This window comes from Musca domestica, unplaced genomic scaffold (assembly GCF_030504385.1).
Source record: "Musca domestica strain aabys unplaced genomic scaffold, Musca_domestica.polishedcontigs.V.1.1 58, whole genome shotgun sequence".
NCBI lineage: Eukaryota > Metazoa > Arthropoda > Insecta > Diptera > Muscidae > Musca > Musca domestica.
This window is the reverse complement of record NW_026712360.1, coordinates 84,508-109,418: the sequence shown is the minus strand read 5'-3', so window position 1 is coordinate 109,418 and position 24,911 is coordinate 84,508. Positions and strand designations below refer to the sequence as shown.

Here is a 24,911-nt window from a genome sequence, read left to right as displayed (position 1 = left end):
CACATTCACAGGCACTCACTTCTTTTTTTGTTGGAAGGGGTCTTCAATAGCTTCAATGTTCAAATGGTTTATATGGGGTTCTGGTTGTCGTAGTCGTCGTTGTTGTTGTTGTTATTGTGTTTTTGTGATATTGACTTCAATCATTGCGTGGAATACTCATAAATTCTCAAACCTATCACAAACATATGCGCGCACATACAACGAAGCACTCTTCGGCCGAATTTACAAGTTGTATCCAAACACACAATCATTGTTTGGTGGAGGCACAGTGGGGTAAAAATGAGCGAAAATAGATATCTGCAGCTAAAGGATCTTCTGTCTTTAGAAGAACTCTATGGGTGTCCTCTGTTTATAGAAAATCCCCATTGGTTACTCTTTCTATTCTCGGTCTTGTTTTTATTAAAGGCCCTGGAGGACCATATACAAGATATTTAAACAATTGAATACCATTAGATGAACATCTATTTTAAGAAGACCTCCAAAGGGTCCTCAAGAAGCATCTGCCAATTGAAGGCCTTTAGAGGAATCTCCATCTAAAGGAAACTTTTAGAGGGTCTTCTGTTTGGAGGATCTTCTGTCTATAAAATACCCCTATGAGTGTCCTCTGTTTATTGACGACTTCCGGAAGCTCTTCTGTTTATAGAAAATCCCTAGAGGCTATTCTGTCCCTTTTCGGTCTTGTTTCTATTAAAGATCACCAATTGAAGGCCTTTAGAGGAATCTCCATCTAAAGGAAACTTTCTAGAGGGTTTTCTGCTTATAGAAGACGTCTGAAAGATCTTCTGTCCATAGAAGGCCTCTGGAGTATCCTCGGTTTAGAGACCATTTTTAGAGGCTCTTCTGTGTACAGAAAATCCCTGGAAGTTATTATGTCTATTTCTCTGGAGAGTCTTCTGTTTATAGAGGACCTCTAGAGGCTCTTCTATCTGTAGAAAATCTCTAGAGGATATTCGGTCTATTCTCAGTCTTGTTTCTATTAAAGACCTCGGAGGACCCACGGTCTATTGATGACCTCTAAAGTGTCCTTCTATCTTCAGAGGACCACAACAGAGTCTTCCATTAATTGAATACCATTAGATGAACTTATATGCAACAGCTATAGGGTTCTCAATCTATTGAAGACTCCTAGATGTTTAACTGTTAATTGAAAACGCCTAAAGTGTCTTCTATCTATGGTAGACCTCTGAAGGACCTCTGATCTATGACCCATCTGGAGGGTCTTCTATTAATTGAAGACCTCCACAGGCTCTTGAACCTAAAGAACACCTTTCGTGCATTTCGTTCAAACCTCCAAAATGCCTTCTTCCTATTAAAGACCTCCAGAGCACCTCAAATTTTTTATTCTATCTTCTATTCTCTCTATTAAAGAGCGACTTCTGTATACAGAAGATCTCTAGAGGATCTTTGGTCTATCGAAGACACCCATTGGGTCTCTTGAGGGTCTTTTATAGAATGTTTTCCAGATATCCTTAGAAAGACTTCTGTCGATTGAAAACACCCGGAGGGTTTTTGTACCTAATTAAGACCACCAGATTTTTTTTTTTTTTTTTTGAAGGATTCTACAGCTTTTTCCATTTATAGAAGGCCTGTAAAGATGTTCTTATCAATAGAAGAATTTCCGAGAATCTCGTGCCAATTAAAGACCTCTATGTCTTCTAACTATAGAAAACCTTTAGAGGGACTTCTATTAGTACGAGATATATTCTGCTAATAGATAGCCTCTAGAGGGTCTTCTACCTTCAGAAAATCTCTAAACGGCTCCTAGAAGGTCTCTTATCTACAGGAGGTCTCTAAGACCTCTAGAGTGAATTCTACCAATTGGAGGTCTACAGAAAGTCATCAGTCAGTAACATACCTCTGGAGGGTCTTTTGTCTATTAAAGTCGTCTAGGTGACATCTAGAGGGTCTTCTATCAATTAAAGATATCCAGAGTGTCTTATCTATTGGAGACCTTTTGAAGGTATTCGATCTTGAGAAGAGACCTGGAGGGTCTTCCGTCTATTGAAAAGATTTAGAAGATATTCTGTCCACAGAATGCCTATAGGGACTACCGTTTATAGAAGAGAAGTACCTCTACAGGGTCTGTTACCCATGGAAGATCCCTAAGGTATCTTATCTGTTACAAACGCATGTTGATTCTATAAAGGATCTATTTGAGAGTTTCCTTTCGACTCAACTACTCGGAAAGTACAAGTGAGACGAGGATCTAGGTTCTGGACGGGAATCTTTTCAGAAAAAAAGTAGATGACAGTTCTCTCTGGTACTCGTTCAGTTCTATGGACCAATTCTTATATGAAACCTACAAATCTTTCCAGATACTGGTCTTTAAGGAGCCGACGAGCACCTTCAATATGCTCAGGAAGAGAAATTTCCCCATGAGGAGAAAAATTACGTAGGGTTTTCTATTCCTTTAGGGTCTTCTGTTTATAGAAGGGACTAGAGAGGTTCCCTTCAATTTATTTCATACCTCCAGGGGACTTTCTGTTTGTTGAGGGCCTCTAGAGCGACTTCTGTCTACAGAAGACCTGCAGAGGGTTCTCAGTATATCGAATACATCTATTGAGCCTCTAGAGTCTAGAATAATTTTAGGACATCCATAGAAGACCCGGAGGGACTTGTACCTATTTCTCTTCTGGTGGTATTGAAGGCGCTCGTCGACTCCTAAAAGACCAGTTCTTCTATTTATTGACCACCTTCAAACATGGAAGACCTCTAGAAAGTCTTCTTTTTACAAAATACCCTTCGGAGACCAATCTGTAGAACAACATACTACTTTTTTTTTCCTGCGTAGGGTATCTCCTGGTCCCACCAGACTTCATTAGGCCTTTTCTGTTTATTGCTCTGTTAAATTCAATATTCAACTGCCGTGTGGAGCTATAAAATAATCTTATTCATTTATTTATTTATGGGCGAACATTAATACATACATATGTAGACATCTCTGTGTACGTACGTACATCTCTGTAGGTATGTTTGTAGTCCCAACATTGTAGTGAATATTTTCTTTTGTTGTTGTGTTCATTTGATATTCTTTTTTTTCTTTTTTCTTCGTCGTCCATCGGCGTTAGTAACATTACATACGAAAACGTTGTAGTTGTTGTTGTTGCGTTGAATTAATAATAACCGTTGTATGGCGTTGGTGGTGGTGGAGCTGTTGGTGCTGTATGGTGTTCTGCTGGATGTGAGAACACTATATGTGGGATTGTGGTGAGGAATAGGGTGGCGGAGCTTCTATTGTAATAGTTATGCCAGTGACAGTTAATAGCGTAAAGTTGAGAAAAGTATTTCCATTCTTTGGCCTGTGCTCCCTCTCCCTTCCCCTCCCTTTTCCTACCATACGTCCCACAGCAAATTTTACTTTCCTTAGCCAACAATAAAACCGACATCAAGACACAGAGAATTACAATCATTTCTCACCGGTTGCATTTCATTCTTTCTTCTCTCCTGCCCCTTCGTCAAAGAACAAATAAGTGAAGAAGGAGTAGGAGCATTAACATGAATGTGGGGGGAGATTACATTGCATGACTTGGTTTAAGTGTATGAATATCTCTGTGTGTGTACGTGCGTGTGTGTGTGTATCTTGTGATTTCGGGTAGAAGAGAATTATGATATTGTGTAATCGCCCACATGATGATGATGATGATTACGACCACGACAACGACGACGATGATGATGATTTATATCATATTTCAAATTGTTATTGTAATGTAATAACAGGAATTGTAACTTGTTTTTGCCTGTGGTAGTAGTAGTTGTTGTTGTTGCTATTGTTAGGGTTCTTGATTTGTTGTTGGCGCTATTGTTAACAGCCAGAAAGAGTTGTGTTGCCAGTTTGGTTATCGTTTATCACACATTTGTTGTTTGTCGCTATGGACTGACTTCAAATTCTGTGGGGGGAAGGGAAGACGAAGGAAGGGTAGGAGGAGGGGGAATAACAAAACAAAGTTAGTTTTGAAGTTAATACAAATAATGGAGAGGGCAAACAAATAATGTTTTAATTTACTTTTGTCATGGACGCAAAGAAGTGTAGAACACATTGATTTATAGAAAATGTTGCAAGATCAATCGGAATGGGGGGTGGGGAGATAGAAGGTGGGAAGTTAAGTAACTTTCAAAGTTGGTAAAGGAAAATAGTTTTTAATTTTCATTTATTGGAAAGGATATTAAGGGTCTTATACTAAAAGTGAAGGTCTCGAGGATATCGTCCAAGACCCCTAGATGTCTATTAAAGACCTCCAAAATATCTCCTATGTATTAAAGAGCTCCAGAGGCCCTTCTGTCTGTTGAAGGCTTCTAGAGAGACTTCTGTCTACAGAAGACCTACAGAGGGTTCTTCGTCTATCGAATACAACTATTGGATCTCTAGAGGGTTTTTTAACTAAAGAATAGTTTTAGAACATCCATCTCCTATCAATTGAACTCACTCGGAGGGTCTTGTACCTATTGAAGACCACCAGGTGGTTTTCTTTCTTTTGAAGAATTCTAAAAGGGTCTTATATCTATAGAAAACCTGTAAAGGTGTTATTATCAATTTGAAGTATAGATGGCGTTCGTCACAACACATTTATGACAGTATACAGGATCTATTTGAGTGTTTCCTTTCGACTCAACTTCTCGGAAAGTTTAAGTAAAACGAAGATCTAAGTTTCTGGGCGGGAAGCTTTTACGAAAAAAGAACGGACAGTTCTCCCTGGTACTCGTTAAGTTCTATGGACCTATCCAACCAACCAACAAGTCTTTCGAGATACTGTATTTTGGGTGCCGACGAGCGCCTTCAATATCCGCAAAGAAATTTCTCCATAAGGAGTGAACTGACTCTTATTTCAGGGGACGACGTGCAAATTTTCAAAAAGAAGGTCTACTGGTCTTCAAAGGGATTGACCTTCCGATCCTGTATATTAAAGATAACAGGTCCCTATGAAAAAAGCTAATAATGTTTTACATAAAATACGCAGGGTTTCTTAAAAAAATGTCTTCAGCTCTTTAATGTGAGGAACTATAGTCCATTCAGGTAAAATCTCACAGGTATTATATGAAAAGATCTCCAAACTTTTAATTTTACAGGGTACTACGTCTTTGTCATTTGTTTGTAACAGGCAAAAGGAAACGAGATAGATCCATAGTTCCTTTTGATGATCTGCATAGAATCACATTCTGAGTCGATTTATGTATATCCGTCCGTCCGGCCGTCTTTCCGTTCCTCCGTCCATGTATTTTTGTTTGTCGCATTTATTGCCCGATCCAGATGACGTTGAATGTTGCACAAGTTATTTGTTTGACCCAATGACGAACCCTATTGAAATTGGAGATAATCCGTCAAAATTTAAATACAACTCCCATATATATCTTCGTCCGATTTGCTTTTTGTTGTCCACCAAACGTGTAATATCTGCCCAGATAGTATGAAATTTTGCATATACGACCAAATTAAGCATGGAAATGAGTGTTCTAAATCGGCTCATATATAGTTCATCCGATTTGATATTTTTATCCTCCGCAGACGTAATATTCACTCTGTAACAACGATATTCGGGGAAATATATCAAAATTTATGATTTATGGTTTACTTTCCGCCGATAAGTAAATTTTATCCTACTTGAAACTCCCAACATCCAAAATGGTTTCAAAATGCATTTCTTTTTACGTCCCTGATCTACACTCGTTGTCCCTACGAGCCAAAGTCATGGAGTTGACGAACTATTAAATATAACTTTAACAACATTAAAGTTATTGTCTTTATTATGGTTTTTATTATTATTGTTGTAGTTATGTCCACATTGCAGATAATTTTATGTAAAGAAAAATTACAACAACATCAACACAACCTTTGGGCACACAGACTCACTCAGTCAAATCTCATGTAAACATAATCATTTAAATGCAAACAAAAGAAGACAAGCTGAAGTTCAAGTAAATATGCTGGTATATTTGTGTGTGTGTGTGTGTGTGTAAGGCATTCACACAGACAAATAGCCAGGAGACTCGATAAACATGAACGACCATAAATGTAACTTAAGGAGGACTTTTACTTGGCTGGATGATTGATTTAATTGGATGAGATGGAATGGAAAAGAGATTATCAAGTGAAATATAAACGAGGGTTTGGAGGGTAAGTGGAGCAGAGGAAGGTCTGTCTGAAGGTCCCGAAGAAGGCCTAAGGAATGACATCTAGAAGAAATGCATAAAAGACCTGTAGAGATTTTCTATCCAAAAAAGACCTGCCTAAGATCTCCAGTTCATTGAAGACATGTAGAAGGCCATATCTTTCTTTTGAAAACGTTCAGTAGTTTAACTATCCATTGAAGATCTGTAAAAATAATATTAACATAAACAATCTGTAGGAGGTCTTCTAATGACAGAAAATCTTGTATCCATGGAAGACATATGAGAGGCCTTCTTTCCTGGAAGACTTGTAGAATTTAGAATTTAAATAGAGATTATAAAGTAAAATATAAACGAGGGTTTGGAAGGTAAGTGGAGAAGAGGAAGGACTGTCCGAAAGCCGAAGAAGGTCTAATGGAAGATATCTAAAATAAACACATAAAAGTCCTGTAGAGATTTCCTTTTCCAAAGAAGACCTACCTAAGATCTTCTGTCCATTGAAGTCCTGTAGATAGTCATATCTTTCTATTGAAGTCTTTCAGAAGTTCAACTCTCCATAGAAGGCTTCTATCCATTGAAGATCTGTAAAAATGATATTGTCTTCTAATGACAGAAAATCTTCTATCCATGGAAGACATATAAGAGGTCTTCTTTCTTGGAAAACTTGTAGAATTTCTTTAAAACAAAGAAGTAAAATAGAAGGGAGTTTTTATATAGAAGACCTGTAAAAGTAATATTGGCATAAAGGATCTGTAGGAGGTCTTCTAATGACAGAAAATCTTCTATCCATAGAAGACATGTAAGAGGTCTTCTTTCTATGAAAGACTTGCAGAATATCTGACAATAGAAGTTAAGTAGAAGATCTTTTTTGCATAGAAGATCTATAAGAAGTCTTCTGTCCATAAAATATATATAGAATATCTTCTGGAAGACATGTAGAAGGTCTTCATACATAAAATTGTATAAGATTTCCCTGGTCTGTATCTAAGGAAGGCCTGCAGAAGTTCGTCAATTCAAAGGGCCTTTGCCAAAGGGACTTCTGGTCATATGTCTTCTTCCTGTTGTCCTTTTATTTACAAAAGACTTGCAGACTTCCTACATATGGAAGACCTATAGTAAGATTCCTATTCAAAAATGGTAGAAGGTTTTCCAGCCGTTAAAGACCCGTAGAATTGTTCCCTTCCATAGCAGGTTTGTAGAAGGTCTTCTATCCAAAAAGACATATTAAAGTCGTATTGCCAGAAAATCAGAAAACCTATAGAAGGTCGTCCTGCCCCAAAGAAGTTCTAAAGTCTATAGAAGGCTTTGTTGAAATCTTTCATTCCAAGGAAGAGCTGTAAATGATCGTCAACCCAAGGAAGAATTCTTAAGGGGCCTTGAGACCAAACAAGACTCCTTCTTCATAGAAGCTCTGCTTTAGGATCTTCTATGCCAAAAAATACCCCATAGAAAATCTTTTGTCCAGGGAAGGTATTTAGAAGGTCTTTTGCCCATAGGCCTACTATACATATACCCTCTCAAGCCATATGGCTGGGGGTATAATAATGTGTAGGAAAAATGCTTCATAGCTCCCCCACACTTCTGGGTACCTGGGACATTTATATAATTTCCCGCCTCCCACTTAAAATTTAAATTAAGTTCAAATGCCTTTGTTTAATTTGTTACTTTTTAATTAAATTTTTCCCTTATCGGTCAACATCACAACAAGCCCAAATGCCGCTTTGTTTCCTTTTTGGAGAATTCCCATCCCATCCCAGTCCAGCGGTGAGCAAAAATTGACATGTATGACTTATTTATGTTGTTGTAAAACAAATTATGGAAGTCACCTTTTGTATTTTATTTTCACTGGCATTTTGCTCATCATTTCACACCTTTATTTAATATTCATTTCACGCCTCATTGAGGGGCAGCAACGCAGGCAACAACAACAACAGCGCATAAAAGAAACCAAATAAATCTTATCAAGAAAATTTCTGAATAAAAATGATGAGAGGTGGTGTTGAACAATTGAGAAACTGCTGTAAGGCCATGTTTCCTGGCATTTCCAGGAAGTACTAAAATTAAAGAGGTCTTGGGGTTTTTTTTTGAAGTGACCGCAACTAAATGCGGGGAAATAATTTTGTAATGTGTTTTTATTTTGTTTTATTTTCACTAAATATACAGTTGTTTTATTTGGGGTTTGAGGTATTTATTTGTGTTTGTAAATAAATTGTGGCAATGAGCAATAGTTTATTTGCAGGGCTTGAAATGTGGGTGAATTTAGGTCAGATTATAAATATTAAACATAAATAAAATATATGACATTGTTTTTGGGAGAGGTTTCAACAGAGTTTTTTTTAATACAGAAGTGGACTGAAAAAATAAAACAGGAACATCAGCAGAAATGGTTTGACATGTAGAGAAGCGACTTGTGCGAAACCCGCGCGCAGTGGCCGAAAACTGGCTCGTGAGCTGAAGATATCGCAATATTCCATTCAGCAAATATTGAAAAACGAGCTCGGGGTAAAGCCATTGAAAGTCCAAAAAGTGCATGAACTTACACCTCAACAGAAAGAAAATAGACTCAAAAGAGCTAAAAGAGTTTCTTCGCTTGATCGAAATTGGTGAACTGCCGAATTTGGTTTTCTCCGATGAGAAAACATTCGTTGTCCAGCAGTTTGTAAACAAACAAAATGATCCGCTCATGTTTACTTGGCAAAGAGCTCAGCTGAAAATGTGCACCTTCGGTTGGCAACTAGAACTCAAGCCTTAAGCCGGCCATTGTGATGGTGTGGGCCGCCATAATAGCCGATAGTCGCTCTTCGCTCGTATTAATCGACCGTGGCATCAGAATAAATGCCAAATATTATCGCGAACATATTCTGGAGGGTGTATTAAAGCCTTGGGCACGCACACATTTTGGCCGCAGACCTTGGATATTCCATCAGGACTCAGCACGCGCCACCAAAAGAATGGTTACAAAATTAGGTGTCTCGCTTCATTTCCAGCGCACAATGGCCACCAAAATCTCCGGATACCAATCCGTTGGACTATTGTGTCTGGAGTATTTTGAAAAGCAAGGTTGGCACTAAAAAGTACCGAAGTGTCGATCACCTCAAGCAAGCGCTACGCCGGGAATGGGCCAAAATACCGCAGAGCCACAATCGAGCAGCGTGTGACGGTTTCACTGGCTGTTTGAGGGCCATAATTCGTTCCAAATGTGACCAATTCGAACAAATCTAAACTTCTAAAAAAATTTCTAAAAAATCTAAAATTTTCTAAAATTTGATGCAATTTCCGACATTTTTTGCTTTCATTCAATAAAATTTAAAAAAAGTGTAAAAATTATGGCGCTTGACTTTGTTGCAGTTTTTTTTCTCAAACTGTAAATGTTCGATTTCCTTTAAATTGTTCACATACCAATATTTTTATCTGCATTACATGAAGCGGTATATTTCGGTCCGCTTCATGTAACCGGTCTATATCTAGTAACTCACGCATATTTCCTTCAAAAATTTGCACATATCTCATATAAAGTATAGAAAGTAAACGATATAGATCAAATATGGCACGTTGTAATATTTATATCAGACTTAGGTCAGATACGAATTAGACAATATTGGCCAGCTGCCTCGGAACCTCCCCCCAAAAAGGGTCATCAGTGTAAATAATCATAACTCAAGGCTGGGGGTATACATCTGTCGGCAAAACCGACTGACACTATTATTTTTTTTTCGAAGCGTCTAAAAATCTATTTTGTTATGGGTATCCCCCCAATCAAAAATATCAAATTTTGTTCCCAAAGTACAAATGCGTTACACCCTAATGTATCCAAACACACAGCGCAGCTCATATTTCTAATTAGCAATGAATGACACTTTTAAAATACCCTCAAATGGGTAGCCACCGCTCCCCAAGTTCACGTAATGAATAATAACACAAGGAAGGTAATCAAGTGTAACGGTTGAATCGAATCAACCAAACACAGCAGACACAACTCACTCATACACACACACGTTTACTGGAGCATCCCGTTTTGCACGTGTGTCCGTATGTATATCAACGTGTGTGTGTGTGAAGAACTTAGCCATTCAAATTGTTCTATAAATTCAAATCACGAGCTTTACCCACAGCAACAACAACACAGAGAAACATGTAGAAGATATCTAGAATTGCAGAGATTCCATTTAATAGCGGTTGGTGTTTTTGTTGCTGTTGTAGCTCAAGGCATATTTGTCATTATTAGATTAAATGTTTATTGCTTTATCAAATAGTATTTCTTGTGAATAAGGTAAAATGTCATTATGATGATCGCTATTATCATTATTATGATGATGATGATTATACTAATAATGTCATTAAGTCCCGTGCTAATATTCTTTCTCCTATTCGTGAAAAAAGCAAACACACCACAACGATGACGTTTCTTAAATTGTTCTTCATCCCCCCAAAAAAAATCCATTAACATCTTCTTCATTATTATCGTTTTCATTATTCCCCCCATTGTCATCATCATCGTCATCTTCATACGGCTCGGCATCGTCATCGTTGTCGTGATAATATCCAAATGGTTCAATGACCTTCAATACAATTTCACACTCTCTTACATGTATGTATGGATTGTTGTTTTTGGTATTTGTATGAGTTTCAGAGAGTGTGTCCACCCCCCACACAAACGGTGAGTGAAACAACAACAAAATGCCGTCGTGCAAGTTAACAACAACAACAGCAAATTAATAACAAATGAAAGCAAAATAATAAACACTTGAGGTGCACACACACACACCTTGTGCTGCAAACACATGTATTTTAGATAAATTTGCATGAATTTGTTTATCATACGCCACCCCTCCCTTCCCTACTGCCATAGGCATCACACAGCAACAACACAAATGTGCCAAAATAAACACGGAAGAAGCGCGCCGCTTTTTTTCTTGATTCCTTTTCTTTTCTAAAACAAATAATTCAATACAAATTATAGTCTCTCTTCTGTTCTCTCTCCTTCCCCAACTCTTGCTGATATGCTCTATGTGTGGCTCTTTAAAAATTCCTTTAAAGAAAACACAGAGAGAGCGCTCTGTAGAGAGAAATGTGTTTGCTAACATGACGTATACGCCATGTATGCCCCAAAATTAATGAGTGTTGTGTAGGGTGTTTGCGCGTAGTGGAGGGAGAAGGCATGAGTATCACAATTTGTGTGTGAGTGCAATTTAAATTCTCCAAATGATTGCAAATGCCAACGACAGCAAACACCAACAACAACATTCATTCGCACATAAATATCACCATTTTTTAATGACTTTGGCCTCGTCGCTGTCATCATCACTTCCCAAAACCATAAACTGTCATCGCTAAGTTATTGAGAGCTTTCGGCTATCGTAAATTATTGGCTTTACTTGAAGAAAGTAAATAGAGGAAACATTTGCTGTTTTATTCTATTTTTCAAGTGGGGGCTAATTGGGGGCTATTCACGTTTTATAATTTTCGGCTAAAATGGTTGTACTTTGGGGCACCAGCTAGGTCCCTTGGTATATTTAAATGGGATATTATGGTTTACAAGTCATTCTTAGGACAGTCGGACACCTACATCACATTTTATAAGAGTTATAATTATTCAAAATATTGAACCTTTGTAGTGGAGGTAATTGATGGAGTATCAGTCCACTCCATCAATTACCTCCACTACAAAGGTTCAATATTTTCGCATCTGACCTAGCACTGATGTAAATTTTAGGATTTGTAAAGTTTGACAATATCGGATTATCACTTCTCTTTCTGTGGGGCCTATATTGCCCATCTCCAAACTCGATCTAATTTTGATAAAAATGTTACGATGTACCAAGCTTAGACCCTTCGTGAGTTAGCGTGCGCGCAAGCCAGATAAACGGACATCGCTAGATCGACTCCAAATGTCCTGAAACGGATTTGGTCCAAAGAGACCTAGGGTCTAAAACCGTTATTTCGATGAGGCAACAATATATATAACCTCATTAGTAATATGGCTGAGGATTCAAAATATAATATATTTACAACGACCTCTACATGTCATGTGTATGCGGTTGGAATCTTTGCTAATTTCAATCCATAACATTTTCGAAAAAAAAATAAGCAAATGCCAATAACGAGGTTAAAACCTGATTAACCTGATGTAAGAAAACGGTAAAAGAATTAAATCTTGGAAACGACCTCTACATGTCATTTCCATGCGGTCATGATCCTTGCTAATATCAACCCACTGTGCATTGCGTGTCAAAGTTGCCCAGGAATACCCTAAAACACGTGTCTAGAAAAAATGAATGCAGTTCTAAGGCTGAAAATGTTTTGATGTTATTTCTTCAGGCATTCAAACAGTTTTCAACAATAGATGGCGCTTTTCTATGCATTTTAGTTGACTTAGTTATATCAGCTTTACAATAGAGTATTTTTGAAGCAAAGAATCTAATGTCAAACGAATGAGAATATTCTTTCTCTGTATTGTTTTTGAAGAGAAAAAAATCAAAACCAGAGTCTCTGCTTTGTCTACAGTGGTTAATGGGAAAAAATCATCTTTTGGCAACGACATCTACATGTCATTGCATGCGGTTGTAGTCATTGCTAATCTAAACTCATTACAGCATTACCGCATACCATATCTCTGATGTCCTGAATCCCATGGAAAAATCATGCCTAGAAAATAATGAAGCCATATTTGTACGGTGTTAAAATTGTACTCTGTTTCTTAATGGGTTAACGCTACCAACTTCAACAATAGATGGCGCGATTTTCCAAACTTTTAGGCTAATCTTGTTATATTGGCTTTAAAGTTGCTATAAAATCAACTGAGCTAATGGACCTTGGCACTCGGTTCTTTCAGGAACGTAGAATAGACTAACGAACAAATATTAATTCCATATCTTCTGTACTATTGTTGAAGAAAAAAATTCGATACCATAATCAACACTCTCTGTTGAAGTCTAAGACGACTTAAGACGTTTTCAGGCCATCTACATATCAGTCTCTTGATACAGGTTTTTGAGATTTTTTTATGAACGATCAACAATATAAGTGCGGATTTCATGGGATTCTTTTCGAGATTGGTGGTATACTTTTCAAATAACTTTCTAAGCTCTAATCTTGAATCTATTATTCGGATGAATTGCTAGGTCTCCCATGTTTTTGTTGAAGAGAATGAATCAAAACCAGAGTCCCCACTTTATCGTATTGTGGTTGACGTCTGAGCTACTTTTAAGCGTTTTAAATCCACCTACATGTCAGTCCTTTCATACAGGTTTCGCGAACTTTTTTATAAACTATGAGAGATATTAGTGAGGTTTTTGAGAATATTTTTCGCAAAATTTAAAAATACTCTTGAAGAATAGCAATAAGAACTATACATCTAGATTTTTTGTAAGGACTTTAAAGACAATATCAGTAGATTTCTATGCATCATTTAGACGTGTTTTTAGATTTTCTAACTAATACATCTTGAGAAGCTATAGTCGAAAATTTTGTTTGAAAAATGTCTTTCAAGACTGTCAAAGCTATATGATATAACATACTCAAAAACTGTCCGAGGTTATAACCTGGTTTATGATTAACTTTGCAGAATTTTCTGAGTTATGACTACGGATCTTTCAAGGCCAGTCAGATCTCTAGACCTATAATTAATAAGATAAATATTTGAACGACTTCCGGGCTTTATTCACAAACTTCAGAGAATTAATGCTTCAAGAAGAACAAAATTTGCAGGTGCCTGGAAATTGTTGATATAACTATTTGAACGACTTCCAGACTTTATTCACGAACTTCAGAGAACTATAGCTTCTAGAAAAGCAGACGTCCCAGGTGCTACCAAATCTCTGGAATTTTAAAGATCATTTTTCTAATACCCGTAATTTTAAAGTATTATCAGTGCCCAAACAAAAGATTTTTTTGAATATTTTCTCAAAGGAATAATCGGACAATTTTTTAACTAAACTGTCAAGAACTTTGATTTTAACAAAAATTTCTTTCTAACAAATCCTGCTCAGATTTCTAAAAATTTTCTGAGTTAAATGATCAGTAGAATGGAAATGGAGGAATAGTACCTATCACATTGCCATCTATTATCACAGGATAGCTATGTCTTCAGGGGTTTGTCAATGCTATTGTTGTGAATTCAACTGGTTGTTGCCTTTGCTATTTTCAGATTCCCAAATATAGATGGCGTTCCATTAGTTGAAAATGTTTGAAATTTTAGAGTACCTCAATTTACGCTTCCTACCATTTCCTAGAGCTTGCTTCTAATATCAGCGCCAAGGGTCTCTTTACACGCATCGTACCCTTCTAAGGCGAATTTTTTAAAACCTTACCTTTGCATACTTCTTAAATGTTTAACCTTCCCCTCTGTAACTGCCTCATATCCAAGAGGAGTGTGCATGGATTGCCCAACAATATTTTATCTAATTTAAATGCCTAACTTCTGTCTTTGAATATTAAGTGTAGTATCTGCTGTGAGTTTTCCCCTCTCCCAAGCAATTTACAATTATGGAAAATTTTGTAACTTGAAGAACAGTCATGTAAACCATTTATGGCAGCAGAGGCCATGGAAAGGTGGCTAAACTTTTAGCAAATTAATTTTGCACAAAAATCCCTCTTTGCTTAATAATTCATGTCTGCTGGTTGGATGGCTGGCTTTTCAAACATCCGTCTGTCTGCCCCATCGTCAGTCCGTCCATCGTTCTGCCAGTGAGCCCGAAGTAAGCATATGTGTAAGTCGGCTTGTTTACACAAAGTTTTTAAATAAACCCAGCTAAGCACTTAGAATGTAACCAAGAAATATTTGCATAAAAACTCAACAACTTCTAAGCAGGATGGGTGGTGTTAAGCCATTAGAGGGCGTCGAACGGTTGAGAGTTTTTAACATGCCAGCAAGACCCCCAAGTCATCCATCCATCCATCCAGGCATTTTGTTTGGAAAAACCCAAACGGAGAGACATGTTGCGGGGAGGCAGTGTCGCTGTCGCCATATTAACTAAGTAAACCGACACACGGAGTGTTGTGGTGCAATGTGCCGCCTTCTCAAGCACCACTGCAAGTGTGGGAATACACTTATTTTCCTGGCTGTTGATTTTTCTATTATCCAGTAACCCTTTTTGTTTTATGTAGCTTTTCATTCACTGTTCTCTGTTTTCCTTTATCTTGTTTGCCATTTCTCTTTCTTTTAGCATTCCGCTGAAGTGCTTTACTTTTTCCATCATCTCTTTTATCATCGCTGTAGTTTTTTTGTTTCATTTCATGTTTTTCCCCCATTTTCCTCTGCCAAACAAAACGATTTCTATGTTTCCTTTTGCTAAACTTGGCTAAGAGCTGGTAGTCAGTTTAGTTTTCCAGTAAAGTGACTTGGTTTGAAATTACCTGGGCTTTTGGTCTTACTTTTTTCCCTGCCCATAAGAATTGCGACCAAAGCAGAAAAGAAGGAGTTTTCCCGAAAAGAAAACACAGCAACAGTCTTAGCAATAACCCTGCCTTACATTGGTTGATATGTCTTCAGTTAAATGAATCTATTTTAGTTTTACAACACTTGTCATGATTCTTAGGCTGCCTCCAGATTGTTCACTTCCCCAGCGATTGTCATGTACGAGTCGGGAAAGAAAGAAGGAAAGAAAAACTTCTCGTTAACATACCACTCGTTGTGTGAAATATTCTCTGCAATTTTCACACGGAAGCTTAAATAAACGGTGCGTTTTTTTTTTTGCGGAGAAAAAAAGAAGACTACTCATCCGGTCTTAATAGAGAAAAATTCTAAATGGTTTTCTAACTAATTAGCAGAAGAGTTTACTTGGTAACACAACTGAGCTGTGGCTAATGAAGTAGAGCGTTCAGCATTTTATGAAATAAGATCTGAAGAAAGCAATAATTCAATAAAAATATATACATACAAAATATATAAAAAATGGTTATTTACAGCATAATAACCAAAAAACCCTCGTTGGGCGCCATTCCATTAATCTTCATGATTTTCCATTCATAAGACTTTGTTTGGAAAATAGTCTCGTTGGACCTCATTTAGCTTAAAAATAAACTCGAACAAATGTATTTAATGAGTCTGATATTATGTAAGATGCACCAGAGGGGTTCGCAGATTTATATCATTTTCACAACCGATCTTGTGTTAGCAAAAAGGTTTGTATATGTGAAATTTGTTTTTCAAAATTTCGAACCCTATGTGTGGGAGGTGCCAGAAGGATTAATTCGATCTCTCCCATATTTTTAACAGATCTTGTGTTGATGGAAATATTGAGATTTGCCAAGTCTGAATGGAATCGGATGTTAATTTCGCGTTTTATGAGCTTCATTGATATTCAAAATTTTGACCCTTTATGGGACAGGTACCAGAAGAAGTGGACCGATAGATTCCATCTTCCCAGCAGATCTTGTGTTAGTAGAAATAATGGGATATGTGAAGTATGAAGAGAACCGGATGCCTATTTCGGATTTAATAATCGTTTTTGTTTTTCAAAACGTTGAACCTTTGTTGGGGAGGTACCCGAGGGAATGATCCGATCTCTACCATCTTTATAACGGATCTTGTGTTGATGGAAATATTGAGATGTACCAAGTCTGAATGGAATCGGATGTTAATTTCCCGTTTTATGAGCTTCATGGTTATTCAAAACTTTGACCCTTTGTGGGAGAGATACCAGAAGGCGTGGACCGATATATTCCATCTTCACAGCAGATGTTGTTTTTGTAGAAATAATGGAATGTTTGAAATATGAAGAGAACCTGATGCTTATTTTGGATTTTATAATCGTTTTGGTTATTCAAAACTTTGAACCTTTGTGGGGGAGGTACCAGAAGGAATGGTCCGATCTCTACCATATTTATATTGGATATAGTGTTGATGGAAATATTGAGATCTACCAAGTCAGAATGGAATCAGATGTTAATTTCGTTTTTTATGAGCTTCATGGTTGTTCAAAATTTTGACCCTTTATGGGAGAGGTACCAGAAGTAGTGGACCGATATATTCCATCTTCACACCAGACCTTGGGTTATTAAAAATATTGTGATGTGTGTAATTTGAAGACAATCAGACTCTTAATTTACATTTTAAAAGAGTTATAATTATTCAAAATTTTAACCCTTTTGTGGGTGAGAATGGACCGATATTGTCCATTTTCTCACCTGCCCTGGCACTGATGCCAATATTGAGATTTGCAAAGTTGCAAGAAAGTCGAATGATACTTCCTCTGTCTGTGAAGTAAAACATATCTTTTGAAAATTTCGACCTTTTGTGGGAGAGGTACCAGAAGAAGGAGGACCGATATTGCCCATCTCTGAACTCGATCTAAGTTTGACAATAATATTACAATGCACCAAGTTTGAATACTCCCTTCGAGAGTTATCGTGCGCACCAGCCAGCCAAACAGACAGACGGGCGGGCGGACAAAGCTAGATCGACTCCAAATGTCCTGAAACGGATTTGGTCCATAGAGACTTAGGGTCTAAAATCGTTATTTCGATAAGGCATGGTTTGGCCGTATCAAATGATATATACCCTCTCTAGCCACATGGCTGAAAAAATGTATTCAATGTACCTGTAAGCCCCTCGTTGGGCGCCATACCCGAAACTTAAAGGTTTTCCAAAGTTTTTTTTTTAAGCCAGGCAAAACAAAATGTTTTCCATAATTCAAGAAGTCCAGCCTCTCTCGCGCTCTCTCTCTCTCTCTCTCTCTCTCTAAAAAAATGTTGTAAAAAATTGTTTCCATTTGATTTTACAACACCCTATTAACACAATTCATCTCCTCGGATAGTTTATTATTTTTTCTATTTTCTCAAGCAATTATTCATATTTAAATAAGCTATCGCTGGCACACACTCAGTCAGTCAGTGAGTCCGTCTCTCACTCACCCGCCTGCCAGCCCCTTGTTTCATTCGTTTGTTTGTTTCGCTTGCTGACTGGCACATTTCTATGACAAAGCGAATTTGGCAAATATCACAGACATTGAAGCGACAGCATTAGGAGTGTAGGCGTTGACTGCCTCGGTCCACCAGAAACCCCCCCAGCTCTCTCTCTCTCCCTTCCTGCAATTTGGCGTTAGATGTTTGTGTACAAAATAAATGCTGTTTCATTGCATTTTGCAGTGCATGACTGACGAGCCGGCTGACAGTCTATTTGTTTCGCCGGTTTGCCAAAGTGTCATTGTTACACGAGTTGTGTTAGTTGCATTAGACTTTAGCCCGACGTCAGACGACGACGAAGCTTTACACACACACACAGAATTGCGATAAAGATTTGATGAAAAAGAAAATGGAAAATACTTCCTCAATTTATTTTTACTCTGTCGCTTTGCGAAGTGTAATGAATTTATTGCCTGTCATGAAGTAGTAGTAGAATCAGCCAGCCGAACGCAGAGCAGTGTTTTGAGTATTTTCGAAGACGACATGAGGATACATAATTTGGTTCTTAGTTGGATGTTAAAGTCATGTGGAGATTAGGGATCTAAGGTACATATGTGATTTTTGGAAGGGAGACCAAGAGGAATGTTTGTTTATTATACCCTCAGCCATATGGCCTCAGAGGGTATATATCATTTGATACGGTCATTTGATACGGTAGACCCTAGGTCTCTTTGGACCATATCCGTTTCAGAACATTTGGAGTCTATCTACCGATGTCCATCCGTCCGTCTGTCTGGCTGGCTGGTGCGCACGATAACTCTCGAAGGGAGTATCCGATTTGATCCAAACTTGGTACATCGTAATATTTTTCTTAAACTTAGATCGAGTCTGGAGATGGGCAACATCGGTCCACTCCTTCTGGTATCTCCCCCACAAAATGTCAAAATTTTCAAAGAGAATAATTTATTGCACAGCAAGAGAAAGAATAATCCGATTTTGCTCGAACTTTGCGAATCCTAATATTTTCATCAGTGCTACTTCATGTGCGAAAATGAACAATATCGGTCCACTCCTTCAAGTACCTCCCCCACAAAGGGTCAAAATTTTGAATAATTAAAACTCTAATAAAATGTGATGTAAGATTCCGATAGTCTTCAAATTTCACACATCCCAATAATTTTATTAGCCCAAGGTCTGGTGTGAAAATGGAATGTATCGGTCCACTCCTTCTGGTACCTCCCCCACAAAAGGTCGAAATTTTGAAAATATATATTTTTTGCACAGAAAGTGAAAGGATAATCCAATTTCGCTCGAACTTTACACATCTTAATATTTGCGTCAGTGTTAGGTTAGGTGTGAAAATGGACGATATCGGTCCACCCCATCAAGTACCTCCCCCACAAATGGTCAAAATTTTGCATAATTACAACTCTCATAAAATGTGATGTAAGATTCCGGTTGTCTTCAAATTTCACATATCCCAATATTTATATTTATCCAATGTCTGGTTTGAAGATGCAATATATCGGTCCACTCCTTCTGATACCTGCCCCACAAATGGTTGAAATTTTCAAAAAATACATATTTTTTGAAATAGAAAGAAAAACTATAATCCGATTTTGCACCAACTTTGCATATCTTAATATTTGCGTCAGTGTTAGGTCTGGTGGGAAAATTGAGAATATCGGTCCGCTGCTTATGTTACCTACCTCACAGATGCTCAAAATTTTGAATATCAAAATATTTTTAAATTATCGAACATTGGCTGAAGGTATACATCTGTCGGCAAAAACTGACCGATACTTTTTTACTTGTTTTCTTGAAAAAAAAAGGTATAGTTTAGGATTCAGACACAGAAAGTAGAGAATTTACTGTCTAGAAACAATATTCGTTTTGGCAGGCAACCAGAGTTGGTCTTCTCATAGAAGACCAGAGAAGGTTTTCTCATAGAAGACGAGAAGGTGTGCATAGCGGGGCAGGAGGTTTTCTCATAGAAAAATTCTCTATGGGAAACTATTCCAACTCATGTACCCACTTTAGACGCTAATGGTATATAAAGCTCACAACTATAAAAAAACTATATAGTTTTTTTATTTTTTTTTTTTTGCTACATAAACACACATATCTACATACATATTGTATGTATATATTTTAAGAATATCTAAATATATAGTTTACAGTCATACGACCATGTGTATGCATGTCTCACTGTATGTACGTGGTTTCTTACATACTTTCTCGTATTTAGTTTTTTTGTTTCTATTTATTTATTTGTTGTAGTTTTTATTTTATTTCAAGAAATGTGTACGTCTTTTAATTCAATTGTTTTCCTTAGATCTTTGGGCACAGACGCACACACACACCGAAGTGCGGGAACGAAAAACAAACAAATTAACAAAAATTGGAAATAGAAGATGAAATTTGTAATAAAAAAGACCGTGTTTTAAATTTTCATAGTTTCCAATTGAAATAGATGTGTTTAAATGCAAAACAAATAAACATATTCGATTTATCGATATCAACAAATTTTGGGGTTTTCTATGAATTTGAGTTTGGCAAGGAATGTGTCCAATCAATAAATGATGATGATGAGAAAAGTGTGTGAAGTAATAAATTTTAGATTTTAGACATTTCCATGAATTCCAAGAATAGAAATGTTCTATTTTTATTTTAAAAACATAGAAGGGACAGTAAATCTCGCAAATAGGCTAGCTGACGAAATTGGAATTTTGGGAATTTGCAAATTTCGAGCAGAGATTGTAATACGGAAAATGTAATTGCATAAGTAAAAATAAATAAATTTATTCAATTCAGGTTCATTGTCCTTTCCCTAAATGACGCCAAACGAACGGTCCGTCTTAAATTTAGCTTGATTCCAAAGTAATTTATTTATTTATCTAAAAATAAATCCATACCTTCAAGATTTGTGGATGGCGCCCAACGAAGAGTTCTTTCTTAATTTGGATTAATTTCAGACCCCTGTAACGTAATTTCTTTTATGAGATCCATTTTCTTAAATGCCTACCTATGAGACGTACTCATTGGTATTCTCAACGGATGTCCTCTATTCGAAATACCCACTTAGCTTAAATTATTTGAGAGCCTCTCGTTGGGCGCCACCAAACGAAACTCTTTTACTGTTGCATTGGAAGTTTATATCATTAACATGCTTGGGCGCCATTAAAAAATCTTAAATAAATTTCAAATTGGATACCATTCTACCAATATTCAACCAATCTTTTCTGTTGGGACCGATTTTATCCAATTTTAATGTCTTTAGACGTCATCAAATTAGGACCCCCAAAGTATCTTGAATTATCTGAGAGTTCATCTAAACAAATCTTTAACGTAAACTTTTGCTATTCTATTGTTGTTTTATGTTTTACTATTATAGTTGGGAGCGATTAAAAAAACCTTAAAAACCCCACGTTGGGCGCCATATAAATAATTTCGAATTTGTTTACCATAACCCAATAACATTCAAGCAATCTGTTTTTTTTTTTCAATTTATTTTATTCGGGTTCGTTAACCTTACTACATCTATTTCTTGAATGGCGCCCAACGAAGGGTTCATCTTCAATGTAGTTTGATTTCCATGTCATTTGTTTAAAGTAAATCCTAAAAGTAATTCCATTCTTTCAAAATTTGTGAGTGGCGCCCAACGATTAATTTGGATTAATTTCTGACTCTTGCAACATAATTTTATGTATGAGATTTATTCTCTTAAATGGCTCCCAATGAGATTTAAACATTTATTCTCAATTGATGTCCGCTATTTGAAATACCCACTTATAATACCCACGTTGGGCGCCATCAAAGCAACCCGTTTACTACTTCATGGGAAGTTTATAGCTTTAGCATCCTTGGGCGCCATTAAAAAATCTTAAATAATTGATGTGCATTATTAAAGGAACGCCTTCGTTGGGGCCTCAATTATCTAAGAGCCCCACGTTGGTCGCCATTCACATAATTTTAAGGCATACAATTTTATCATTTATTGAATTATGTCTATTTGAGAACGATCCAATTAAATCTCCACAATGGGCGCCATATACCATGTGTCATTATCTTCTGGGTAAAATTAACCAAATTGAGACACTAACGCCGGCCATTCAGCAGATCACACTTATTGTCCACCTATTTCTGTCATATCACTTGACACTGGGCGCCATTCAATTAGTATTTAATGAAATCTGTTATTGCTTTTGATAAGCAATGATTTAAGGTCAAATTATATTTGACCCCAGGTTGGGCGCCATTAAATTAAATGTTGAGTAAAACTCTGACCATTTAGGTGATCCTGCATTATTCACACTTATTTCCTTGTTATCCTTTATTAATAAACCTTCATCTAATCCTTTTAACTATCCTTTCTGGTGAAAAAAATTACTTTAGAAAAAAAATCCATTTCTTTTTGAAAATTTCCGTTTTTTATACCCTCCATCTTGAAAAGGAGGGTATATTAACTTTGTCATCCCGTTTGTAACATCCTTACATATTCGTCGTAGACCCCATAAAGTATATAGTATATTCATAATCAGCATAAAATTCTAAGTCGGTTTAATGATGTCCGTCTGTCTGTCTGTCTGTCGGTTGAAATCACGATACAGCCCACACTATTTGACGTAGAGCGCCAAAATTTAGCAGAGCAATTGGTATTGTGTTTAGGATGGTTGGTATTGAAAATGAGATATATCGGTCCACGTTCTGGTATAGTCCCCATATAACGGTACCTCCCGATATTCGGTAATTTGACGATTTTTGCCACATTTTTTTCACGTATTTGTCTGAAAATTGGTATTTGTGGGTCATAATGGGTCCTAGTTCGTGTGGCGAGTCATTGTAATTATTGGTCCACGTTTTGGTATAGCCCCCATGTAACGGTACCTCCCGATATTCGGTAATTTGACGATTTTTGCCACATTTTTTTCACGTATTTGTCTGAAAATTGGTATTTGTAGGTCATAATGGGTTCTAGCTCCGTTGGCGAAACATTGCATGTGTAGGTCCACGATTTGGTATAGCCCCCATACAACGATACCTCCCGATATTCGGCATTTTAATGGTTTTTGCCACATTTCTTCTAATGTTTCCTTTACCCTAAGGTGGTATTAAAAGTATTGAAAGTTTGGCCCGGCTAATTTTTTAATTTTTTCAAACTCTTCAACAAATCTTCCGCGCTTTTTCACCCCTAAAAATATTTTTTGAAAACAAACAAATCGCCCACTTACCTGTCAGAAGATTCCGAGGAATCATAACGGTCGGTGCAGCGTTTCTTTTTGGCATTAGTGTTGTTGTTGTTGCTGCTGCCGTTGTTGTTGTGATGCGGTAATGTTAAATCAGTTGCACCCGAGGCAGCTACTAATCCGGATGAGTGCCTTGCAACAGCTGTTGAGGCAGGTGATGATGCTGTCGCTGATGAGGGTGATGGAGATGCCACCAAGCCACCAGCTACGGCTAATGATGAACCAGTCTTTTGTTGTTGCTGCTGCTGTTGAGTGGCTAGTAAAGATAATGGTGTTGGTGGCGGCGGTGGTGGTGGCTGAGATCTTTTAAGAGATCTTAAGGTTGTGGTTAAATCCTTGGACGTAGGTGTTGTGGTATTGGATTTTAGTGAATATTTCCCACTGGCGGCACGTTTGCCATCCGTTTTTATGGAATTGGGTGAGGCAAATATTGCGGGTGTTTGAAATTCAGGCTTTGGTTTTGTGGGTGATGGCGGCGGTGGGGCCAATATTTTGTTGGCGCAATTCTCTTCGACTTTCGACTCTTCGGTGTTACGCGTGATTGTGAGATTATGCAGCGGCGTTTTATTGACACAATTATGATCGACACTGTTCTTGAGTTGATCGAATAGCGATAGTTCGCTATTCGGAGACTTAGTTTCTGTTTTTGTTTCCTCTTTGGGGGGTGGCATCATCAACACTTCCGCGTTAGATGACATTTTGTGGGCGGTAGTTTTCTCGCGTCGTTTGTTTTGTGTGGGTGTGTGTTTTTAAGGAATTTTCAAGATGTTTAGGATTTACATTTTTTAAGCAGAATTCTTTCAGTTTTTTTCTTGTTGGGCCCAGCAGTGTTTTTTTGAAAATTGTTTTAAGATTTTGCTTTAAAAGCAACAAAAAGTGTTAGCCTTCAAGGAATAGGGGCTAAAAGGTGCTTATGGTTTTTTCAAAAAGGTTTAATTGTTCTTAAATGTTTATTGTGGTTGTTCAAAGTATTCAATTGCCGTTTTCCTTGGTGATTTGACATTCCAGTACATTATTGGATTTGACTAAGTTTAAAAGGGAATCAAAGCGATTCCTTTTTTTCTCTTTCAGATTCAAAACTCTTGCACAAAATCTTAGTTGTTTTGCAATCGCTTAACGTTTAAATTATTGCAAAAAAAATAAATAAATGTTCAATTTATCTGCCAATTGTCTTTAACTCGGTTTTTGGTTGAATTTGAATTCTTCTCTAGTCTAAGAAAATTTCAAGTTTGCCATTTTGTTTTTTTTTCTGTTTTCTGTTTTGAGTTAACCCAATTCTTTTGTTTCTATGCTTTTTGGAAAAAAAAACACTTTCAACTTGAAAATTCTTTAGTGTTCTTTTTTTCGGCGTTTTATTCGATTTGACTTTCCTTGGAGTTTCGTTTTACAAAAATGTTGAAATATTTTTCGTTTAGATTTGCAGTTTTCAGTGAAGTTTTTTTTTTATTCTGGTAGGGGGGCACGAGGCAGAACCTGCAATTTGCCTAACGTCAGCTTTTATTTCCGGTGACCAAAAATTAGCAGTCTTTTGGTCGGGGTTTTTGTTTTCAGGCCAAGTGAAGTTAATTTGAGGTTGCGGTTAATGGTGAATGAATGGTGGTATCGTAGCGACTCAAATCTCGTCGAATTGAGCTGAGGTTCGTTGCATACAAAGGCTGGGTATGACTGCAAGCAAGCTAGCTAGCTGGCTGGCTGGTTGGCTTGGCTGACTTGGATGAA

General features: G+C 37.1%; 1 protein-coding gene across 1 annotated transcript in view; it reads right to left on the bottom strand.

The window, feature by feature from the left end:
• LOC101896765 (zinc finger protein jing) overlaps nt 1-24,101 on the bottom strand; it is a 219,284-nt gene extending 195,183 nt beyond the window's left edge. The window contains exon 1 of the mRNA XM_059128816.1: nt 23,178-24,101. Within this exon, the coding sequence (XP_058984799.1) occupies nt 23,178-23,890 (713 nt within the window). The 5' untranslated portion in view covers nt 23,891-24,101. The remainder of the gene's footprint in view (nt 1-23,177) is intronic.
• Between the last annotated feature and the right edge of the window lie 810 nt (nt 24,102-24,911).